Source organism: Vipera ursinii (assembly GCF_947247035.1).
Source record: "Vipera ursinii genome assembly, chromosome: 2".
NCBI lineage: Eukaryota > Metazoa > Chordata > Lepidosauria > Squamata > Viperidae > Vipera > Vipera ursinii.
This window is the reverse complement of record NC_139513.1, coordinates 253104369-253115317: the sequence shown is the minus strand read 5'-3', so window position 1 is coordinate 253115317 and position 10949 is coordinate 253104369. Positions and strand designations below refer to the sequence as shown.

At 38.1% G+C, this 10949-nt stretch overlaps 1 protein-coding gene across 2 annotated transcripts in view; it reads right to left on the bottom strand.

Moving 5' to 3' along the window:
- SKIC3 (SKI3 subunit of superkiller complex) overlaps nt 1-10949 on the bottom strand; it is a 54506-nt gene that overhangs the window by 12281 nt on the left and 31276 nt on the right. For both annotated transcript variants that reach the window (XM_083354539.1, XM_083354540.1), the window contains exons 28-35: nt 9172-9249; nt 8361-8485; nt 7589-7712; nt 5319-5540; nt 3360-3432; nt 1477-1530; nt 1283-1379; nt 514-642 (exon numbers count right to left, since the gene is read on the bottom strand). In XM_083354539.1, coding sequence (XP_083210665.1) covers nt 514-642; nt 1283-1379; nt 1477-1530; nt 3360-3432; nt 5319-5540; nt 7589-7712; nt 8361-8485; nt 9172-9249 — 902 coding nt within the window. The remainder of the gene's footprint in view (nt 1-513; nt 643-1282; nt 1380-1476; nt 1531-3359; nt 3433-5318; nt 5541-7588; nt 7713-8360; nt 8486-9171; nt 9250-10949) is intronic.

The following is a 10949-nucleotide window of genomic DNA, read 5'->3' as shown; positions in this document are numbered from 1 at the left end:
CGGTCTCTAGGTTTTGCACAATTTCTATAATCATCCTTAAAGAACATTTTTTTTTCTATCTATCTACACTGCGGTGGCTCAGTTGGTTAGGATGCTGAGCTTGTCGATCAGAAGGTCGGCAGTTTGGCGGGTCGAATCCCAAGTGCCGCGTAACAAGAGTGAGTGCCTGTTACTCGTCCCAGCTTCTGCCCACCTAGCAGTTCGAAAGCACGTAAAAATGCAAGTAGAAAAATAGAGACCACTACAGTGGGAAGGTAACAGCGTTCCGTGCGCCTTTGGCGTCTAGTCATGCCAGCCACATGACCACAGAGACGTCCTCGGACAAGCGCTGGCTCTTCGGCTTTGAAACGGAGATGAGCACCGGCCCCTAGAGTCGGAAACAACTAGCACGCATGTGCAGGAGAACCTTTACCTTTACCCTGCAACCCAGTATATCAATATTTTCATTAATGATCATTTCAGTTTAAAAAAAGCAGCAAGAACAGACGTTTTTAAGAACAAAAGCAGCCTTACTCTTAGCTGAGATTGCAGTGACAATCATTTTTTCCAGATGTGTCTGCTTGGGTTGCTTATTATGCAGATGAACAGTTGTGTTTTCTGCATGGCAAGCAGCCAAGAGTACTGCCCAAGCTGTAGGATCATCTGAAAAGATACAAATACAAGGAAGATGTCATTTTCAAATTACACCACCAAACTGTTGAATAATTAAACAAGTGGGTGTACACAAATTATAAAACTTAAAGTAGAAAATTAACAAATCACTACACCTTGAAGGCCTGAGTCCTATTAAAAAAACTCTGTTCTTAGATGCTTATTGTTGTTTAGGTCCTTAGTGCTTAGACTGCTGAACTAGGACTGGAGAAATCCAGGCAAATGATCTTATTCAGTCACAAAGTGCACTAGGTGACTTCTGGCAGTCATTATCTCATAATGCAACATGCTGCACAGGATTATTGCGAGAATAAAACTGGAAAACATATACCATATCTGCTGTCATGAGCTGCTAGAAAAAATATATGAATATAAATATAATCAATAAAGAAATAAATTATACTGCTCAAAAAAATAAAGGGAACACAAGATAAGACATCCTACTATTAAATACAGTACATTATGTTGTTTAAATGTTCCCTTTATTTGTTTGAGCAGTATAGTATGTAACTTGTCCTTTTTGTCTTGAATCTGTCAATCGTTTGTTAAAATATATTCTGGAAAAGACCCTGGATTAGGTTCAAATTTAAGAGTAAGAATTATTAGCTCTAGATTTAAATATAAGTATCACCTGGAGAAAGATGAATTGCTTTTAGAATATTCTTTTTGTTTTCAGCTTTGTGACATCCTGTGGCCAGTTGATTAACTGCGGTGTTCAGCAAGGCTTTCTGAACAAAAGAGTACATAGCAAATGCATATTTTTACTTTCTTAAATAGAAAGTATTGCTTCAAAGTAACCATATTTTCAATATCAAAAACACTAACCTTCCCATGATTTAGATCAAGAATACAAGCAATACTTCCTGCCACAGCTCCACCCTGTAAGAGTAAACATTAATTAGAATATTTCAGACTATTACAAAACTGACTAACTGTACATCAGAATAATTCTGCTGCATTTGGCAAAAAAATGGTCAAATATGCAGATTTAAATATTCTAACAATATGAAGGCATGATATGTCTACTGGCTCTTTTATCCTTTCCTTTGCACATGTTGGTTAACGTGAGATAAAATCTGAAATGAAAGCAGTGGGACTGAGAAAGAACCAAGATCTCTTAAGAGGCAAAACTGCATCCCACCCGCCAATCGCCATGTCTCCATAGAAGTCCTGGTGGATTTTGTATCTTCAGTGATTTCATAGATGATGAAGTTAACATCATCCATAGTTATGCAGCTGGTTGAAATTTTTTCCCATTGGTGGAATATCCTGTTTTCCTCTCCTGAATGGCTTTGTGCAGTAGCTCATGAGGTGGTTGTTTACATTTTTCTTCACCACAAAAAGAACAAGAAGAACAAGAAGTGAAGAACAAGAAAAGAGCAGCAGGTACCTACCATTTTTGGTGCTTGCCTATTAGCCATTAGCACTTGCCCATTTGTTACTTGCTCATTAGCAATTAGCCATTGGTGTTTGCCCATTAGCCATTGGAAAAAGAAACAGGTTTTTTTTAAAGGAAGGACAAGAAACCCATTCCTGATGGTTTGGGGAGAGTGAGCTGGTCGGTGTTTGAAAGGGGCCTAAGTATAGGTGCTGAAAGTACATTAAAAAAAAAAGTACTTAACAGCTGAATTAACATCTGTTTATGACAGGGGTGTCAAACTCGTAACGTCACGTGACATGTCACGATGTATTGCAACTTTTTCCATTTTCCATTGGAGTGGGCGTGGTTTCAGTGTGACGCATCCAGCCCGCGGGCTGGCAGTTTGACACCCCTGGTCTATGAGAACAGCTCATTATTTCACCTTAGCTGTTAAGAAAATAGTGATGAAGACAAAATAAATTTTGCAAGAACTACATAATGCACATACAGACCAGGAAAAATTCAAAAGTACATTACGCCAGCAAGCAATACTTGCCACCACAAATAGAAGAGAACATGCTTTTCAAAATAACAATTATTCCCTATTATAGTCCTACTATAAATCACCTTTTCCATCAGCACATCTGCTATTTACTAAAGAGTTCCATGAATCAGCATACATGCATTTTAGCTGAGGAGAACTTTTGAGAGCGTGCGTAAAAGCAATGCCAGGTACCAGCATTTTCAGTAGACCTCTCAATCTTTTCTCATTAACGTCCCTCACATAATTGTGGAAGGATCCACTGTCATTGTTAGTTTGGCTCACGATATTTACTTATATTTGCCCATCTTTCAGGATATATGTCCCCTAAAAGCAGCTTAGAAGCAATATAAAATATTGCAAATAAAAATGCAATAAATATTACTGCAAAAGAAAAAAAAATCCTGCAGGATAGCTGGTAGGGTTCTTTGTACAGGGCAGCTGATGGTGATGAACCTGTGGAAAGCTAAGAAAAGATCTCACTGCACAGTCTTCTGAGATGGTTGTCAACCTATTTCTTCCCAATGGGCAGGTAGTAATAATGACTAGTGTCTCTCTTTGTGTGCGAACAAAATGGTACAACTAAGCAAGCTGCTATGTTATCTACCTTACATGAATGACTCTTTATGTTTAAAAAACGACAATATGAAAATTGACAAGTAAAACATGTTGAAGAGATTTGCCTGTCAAAATGATTAAACTATAATGTTGATGATAATTTTGAAAACTCATTTTAGTACCACGTGCTCATTTCATAAATCTGTAATTCAGCATGTATGTGCTGCACTCTCATCCATGCATATTTACCTTGGCATTTTGTGGCACGTACCGAGGGACCAGTCTTGACAGCAGGGACCAGAGGGCAGAATTATCTGGGTTGCTTAGGTAAGAGTTGGCAGAATTAAAATCACAATTTTCTATATAGCAGAATCTATCAACATAGACTGAAATTATGAAAGATACTTTCTGTATAACTGTTCCTAATATAGCAGCCTCTAACGTGTGTTTATAGTCCTTTTAATACAGTAAAGTAGTATCTTTGAAGGGATTTTTGATGAAAATAGAACCAACTGAAAAAACAATAAACGGGTTAAATAGATTTAAATTTCAAAACAATACTGACAGATGAAGTGCATTTTTAAAGTCTCCACGGTTCAATTTGAACAAGATTCTATATTTTGTTAAAATAATGTGGAGCACGTAACCTTTGCTAATCTGAAAAATGATAGTCATTCATATCTGATATCATTAATGATGCACAATGGGCCCACAAAAATCTATATCCAGTTGGATATTTAATTTGGCTATAAAAATCTGTTAAGATACTGGTGAGCCTTCCAATTTTGAACTTTGCACCGATATTATCAGTAATTTAATTCAATATAATAATTGATACGACAAATCAGTTGCTTCTAAATTCATTTACGTACAGTTTCTCAGGTTATACCCACTGATTCAGGGCAAAGTTATGATGGCACTGAATAAAAGGACTCACAAAGTTGCAGTCACCGAAGCATTTTCACTATTATGTATTCGTGATTCAGGGGGTTGGAAAGTGGCTTGCAATTACGACAGCTGCAGCACCCCAAGATCACATGGTCACAATTTGCTGCAACCTTCCCTGTCAGCTTCCCACCAAGTCAATGGGCAAGAGGTCACCTACCCACTTGCACTTTGTAGTGCCCACCTGCACCACCACCTACTCACAGTGCCTGCTTGCTCACACACACTTTGTAGTATCCACCCATAATCCATAATGCCCACTTGCTATACCCACCTGTACCTCTAACCCACCAACCTGCTTGCCTGATACTTCCACCTCTTCCTGCTTTTTTGTCATATGAGTTCCTTACTTAGTGGAGTTATGATAGCAGCCAGGACTGCCATTGCTAAGTGATGCAGTTACATGACCTCATACTTTACAACCACACTGTTTAGTGATGGAAATTCCAGCCCCAATTGCCATCATAACTTAAGGAGTACCTGCAAATGTTATTACATTTAACAGAAATCACTTAACAGAGAAGTATCAGCAGGCAACGTTCAGTCAAACATCCTGACTTCCATTTTAAGTCAATATAGCTGTCTTACCTTACATAAGTTGAGAAAGTTCATAGTTTCCCATAAATCATAGAATCAGTATGAAAAATACTTCATATTAGCTGGATAAAAATCCTATTTAACACCAGAGGGGGAAAGTAGTCATCTATTTACATCTACTTTTATTCTAAAGATATCTCAAAACTGCAAACCTCTGCATTACCGCAGTTCAGCTATGAAACCCACAGGACAGCTTTTGCAAGTAAAACTCAGTGTCAACTCTGCAACGAACCTGAAGCCATATGGCTCGTTTTCGGTTGCACCAGAATGGGGGGGGGGATGGTGAAATTTTTCTGCTAGCCTAAACAATTCTCTGCCCTGTGGAAACCAAGGTCATTTCTGTTCGTTAGACTGGGAGGCTGAACTTTCTGTTAGAATGCCTGCCAAACTAATCTATTGGGAAACTTAGCTGACTGCATAGTAATGGGGTGGGAAGTTTGTATACTGTAACTTTTTGGAGGGAACTTTAGTCTTGGTTTTAGTTTTGAAAGTGCCGATACTTTGTAGCCAATAAACATGCTCTTAAAGGAAATCTCAGAGTTCTGTTTTAGTTGGTCTCATCTATCGGAACCATGACACTCAGAGGATTTCAACATAGCACCTTTCTTTGGGGAATGGGTGATATGGAAAAGTAGCATTGCTTGCTTTACAAAATGAATTACATACCTGTGGACAGCTTTAGAAACTTGTCTTTGAACAGCCAGATGTCTGCCTTGTAATGCATAGACAGCAGATGCAAGAAGGAACCTCTTATAAACATTGTCTTTTCCCCCTGTGTGCTTTAACAGTTCTTTAAGTGCTGCTGTTGCAAGTGTCGCATCCTGCTTGATCAGCCCTAAACTACACAAGGCTTGCAGGCTTTCCATATTAGGCTCTTGTAATATAGAACTGTAAACGCAACACAGAAAATGTATTACTCTAGGAGTATTGCCTTAAAGTACAATATGAAGAGTCTGTTGCACACCCGGCACAATATTTACAATTCTAAATGCCATCTTATACCTGAAAACTTTTATGCTTATGACGCATTGTCAAATGCTTTGGGGGGGGAAGCTTATTCTACGTTTAGAAGATCCTACATTTGGGCTTAATATCCCCAGTTGAAAGAAATCAGTCCCATCACCACTCTAAAGTCAGCAGGCTTTAGAGATCTGCTGCCCAGTGGTGAAGAGCCTTCTAAAGTTCTCTATCAATGATCTGACTCAATAAGAACAGGCTTCGTGCTTAGATGAATTTTTGGTCCTAAGAAAAAATGCAAAGTACAGATTTATTTTGGTAAATATGGCAATTATTATTCTATGAATCTGTTTACCAGTGACATTTATGATCCAGGACTAACAATAGTAATATTCAAATGTAGGTTCTGTTTATATATAATCAAATAACTAGTCAAATAATTTCTCTTAGGAACTCTCTTCCATGGAAGCTTCTTTCAGAAACCACTATTTGACAGACCTGACTATAGAAGCTATAAATCATCCCAAGGGGGGTGGGGGGGAGAATGGCTAACTAATAAAAATTGGAGGCACTAAAGTCATATTAACAGTTAAATTGGTTATTTGGCAATAAAAATGCATTTGCAATCTACTATTGCATTAAGGAATATCACTATTCATTGAAAAGTGAGATAATGAATTAATTTTTCTCATAATTTACAAACCCAACTATATGCCAAGTTGTCTTTCTTTTTTTTAAGACAATAGCATCATACATCCAAATTAACCTCATGAAAAAGATGGTAATAGGGAACAAATTGGTACAATATGTTTCAGCCCAAAGCATGATTTTATTCATGCTCCCATTAGCCTTGAAAAGAAATCTGATCATGCTGTTGCGTCACTGGAGTTGTGGAAGAAAAGGCAGGTGCTGTAACCAACTCAATGCATATTTCATTCTCGGCTATACTCAACTATGAACTAAACCCTAAAGGACCAAAATTCAGGCAGATATATTTTGACCCTATCCTTAAAATATCCCACATCAGGCCAATTTGGATTTCCTTCTATCTGTTGTGATTCAGGGTCAGCCTGTGGGTTCGGCAGTTGGGTCGGACGATTCAGAGGAGGAGGAGGGGGGTGTTGGAGAGCCTCCAGAGAACAGCCCGGAGGCTTCACAGAGCCCTCAGCCAGGCCCCTCCCATCTGGTCACTACGCAGACCCAGCTGTGTGAGCCTGACAGCGTGGATGAAGATGACCCACAGCTGGCCCTGTTCAAGGATGCCCGACGCAGGAGGCAGTCAATCAGGAGTAAACAGAGGAAGGCAATGGGGCACCTCGGAAGGAGGCAGAGAGAAGCCACGCCCTGAACTGTTTAAAAGGGGAATGTGTGGGAGGGCTGGTTTGCTGAAGGCAACCGTTTGAATAGCTCCTGTTTCATGGTTCGTGTTTGCTCTCTTTGCTCTGTTTTATGTTAATAAATTTGGCAGGCTTAGTTCCAGCCTCTTGCCTTCTTGTAAAGGGGTTGTCCCTGCCTTTTCTGCAGGGCCGGTAGCAGGCTGGTACAGAACACTATCTAAACTCACAAACTTCTGTACCTCTGTATAACTGAGAACTATCTTCCAACTCTGCACCTTATTGCAACATGTTCTCACATTTCTAGGTACTCACAACCAGTGAGTCTATTAAATAGAGCACATGAAACATGAAACTGTAACTCTTGTAAAAGAACTTTTCTTCTTCAAAGCATGCCAAATTTCCTCCCCCCCCACAACCAAGCTATAAATTTAGATTTTGTGACTGCACTGCACAATTCCTGAGAGGAGGCATTTCCTGTTTTATCTTTCTTTTTTGAAAGATGTTTCTGCAGACCCTGGGATTCCTTCAAGTCAGCAAGGATCCCATTTTGCCTACAGTTCTCTTAAGCTTATTAAAAAGGATTAGGATGGCTCTAAAGTACTTTAATAGGTTTAGAACGATACGGCTGTACTTACTGCTTACCATTTAAATAAGAGGGTCTTTGCAGCATCCACTCGATTTTGTTTGTATTCTATTATTGCGAGGGCTGTTAATATATATGCTTTATCTTGCTCAGACTCTGCAATTGCAAGTGCTTTCTCATAAGCTAGGAATAAAAATAAGAAATTCAAAACAATGGGAAGCAGCAAACTTCATCAAATGCTTTCCCAGGAGGAGGGGAATGTATAGACACATACACACATGCAAACACACTCAGTGCTCCTGTGCTGGCAAGTGGGGGCAGGCTACTAAACTCCTGAATTTTGATCATGTGGCTGCAGGATGCTGCAATGGCTATAACTTTAGGCAAGGGTTGTAAGTATGTTTTAGTATCATCATAATTATGAACAGTCACTGAAAGAATGGCTGTAAGTCAAGGGCTATCTGCATTATTGCTTCTGATTTTGAAACAGGTAGGTTAAGAATTGCCACTGATAGAAATTAAGTCCTATTAGAGTTTATAGACCCCCAGTTCAACAATCTATGTCAGCACAATAAAACCAAGAGTGGAACCAAACTACATCTCAGGCCTAAGAAACAAATTTAATTTGGGCAAAGCTTCAGAGGTAACTCACATCGTTAATAATTTCTGACTAAGCTGCACTTTGCAGGAAGATTTGATGAAATCTATGATTATTCTTTCTGGGGATTAAATGCTTGTGATCTTAATACTTTACCAAGTCATCACAAAATCTAAATAGTGATTTTTCACATAGGTTGTTCAGAGGAGATACTGTACAACAGAAACACTTACCCTTCTGACTTTCATGGAAATGTCCTTTCTTGAAGTAAGACAGAGCAATTCCTACAATATCATCAAATTCTATCATATGAGTTGCCAAATAAGCTTTGATGGCATCATCACAAAGGCCAAGAGCACTTTTAAAAAGAAACAGAACTAAGTCCAATTAGAAAAATAATAATCACACACATAAATTCAGACTAAAATTCAAAATTTGTTGGGTGAAATTTTCCCCTTGCAATGGTACTACTTTAGATGTAAATTTATCTATCAATCACCAGCACGAATGGTGAAAATTCATGTGATAATGTGGTGAATGATGTAAAACCTAGGATCAGAATTGAACTGTTTGGCTATAAATATATCCAACAATAAAATTTAACAGACTGTGTTTAACCTGTACATCTCAATGTGTTTGAATCTGAATTGTTTCTCCATTACATATTGTAGGAACTGATTACCTAAGTAGGGGATTTGTGCCTTGAGCCATCAACATTTACAAAGGACATAGCATAGTGCTATTATCATTAGCCAGTGAGTGGGTGTAATTTTAAATATCTCTTTTCTAATTTGGTGGCCTTTTCTTTCTGTTTCAATAAAATGAGAGTTCCTGTTTTACTTCATATTTAGACAAAAAAATAAAATAAAATTGTTTGCTGCCAAATTTTTGTGCCATGATTTCAGGAGGCTCTGGGTTTGCAAAAGAATGACTGGAAGCTCCTAAGTTGATTTTCCAGTACTTTAAGAGAGAAGGTTTTCATTTACTATGTACTTTCTAGAACTAAGAATCTTAATTTGATAAAAATAATATTTTTCCACTTACCAGAGTGATCTTCCATAATTTCTCATCACTATATTATATCTTTCTCTATCATCAGAATTTGTCAGCAATAGGACTGCCCTGAAAAAAGTATCATAAATAAACGTCAGTAGCTTTCCAAAGAAATGCTCGAGAAGTTAAAAATTCTATTATTTTGATTACAGAGAGACACTATTCAGATTTTGTATCCAGAGCTTTATCTTTATCATTGTATTTGCTAAAGTCAATTTTTAACTAGAAAAGTATGACCTAAGATTTAGATGGCATGGCTTTCTATGATACAATAAAGTTAAAACTAATGTAGCTTTTAAAAATCATTATATTAGAAGTGCCATATTAAGAATATGGAATAAATATAATCCCAGATTGTGTCCAAAAATGCCTTTATGTGTTTTGGTACAAGATACATTTTATTGAAAAGAAATAGCAGGCAAAGAAAGATGGTTAGCCTATTAAAGAGTTGTTTTAACAACAGCATGGAGAACATAAAATCAAGTCAAAGAGCTTAACTGACTACAGAGGGATTTAGTTTTGAACTGTTTCCATATGCATAGTTAAGAGAAAGATTTAAGACAGATAACAGGAATTTGGAATTTAACAGCACAAGAAAGAATCTGAAACCAAACATATATTACTCTACTTGCAAACTTTCAAGTTGCAACTTTTACCAATACAGTGGTAAGGTAAAGATAAAGGTTTCCCCGCACGTGTGTGCTAGTCGTTTCCGACTCTAGGGGCCGGTGCTCATCTCCGTTTCAAAGCCGAAGAGCCAGCGCTTGTCCGAGGACGTCTCCATGGTCATGTGGCCGGCATGACTAGATACCAAAGGTGCACGGAACGCTGTTACCTTCCCACCGTAGTGGTCCCTATTTTTCTACTTGCATTTTTACGTGCTTTCAAACTGCTAGATTGGCAGAAGCTGGGACGAGTAACAGGCGCTCACTCTGTTACGCGGCACTCGGGATTCAACCCGCCAAACTGCTGACCTTCTGATCGACAAGTTCAGCGTCCTAACCCACTGAGCCACCGCATCCCTTAATACAGTGGTACCTCAATACTTATTGTTAATCGGATCCATGAGACACAACGAATACCAAAAACAATGAGTATCAAACAACTTTTTTCTCAAAAAGAATAATATAGTGAATCACAAAGCAGCCAACATCAGCAAGCTCTAGCTTGCACATTGAGTACCAAACAAACGATGATTCCCAGGACAAAATACTTGGGTCAAAGTGTGTTGAGTACCAAATTCAATGAGCTTCAAAGCAGTGGGGTACCAAGGTACCACTATATAAACAAATTCCAACCTAGAAGATCCCAGAAGCTGAGATGAAGTTAAAAGGGTTGGTTGGTACTTATGTAGTGCCACCATAAACTAACCCTTTCACACCTTTCTCCTGACAGAATTAGCAAAGATGGCAAACTGATTTGTTTGAATAGCAAAGGACAATAAATACATTAGTCACTGGAAACTCCAAATTGACATTTTTGCTGAAAATAGGGAAAATGAAGTTGTGATTATAGACTATAGAAAGAAGGAAATTGTGTGGAATCTACATGGGTAAAATATAAATGTATTTGTAACTGCTGTGAGAAGCCCAGAAGCTGCTTCTCTATAACATTTTCTTTTCTTTTTTCTATTTTTTTTGTAAATTTTATAACTTATTACTTTACTTTACTTACAAAATCATTCTGGGAGACTGAACAAAAGCAAGAGCCATTTGTGAAGTGTTTAAAAACTTGTGCTTGAGACAGAAGAAGTCACATGAGGAAGTTTA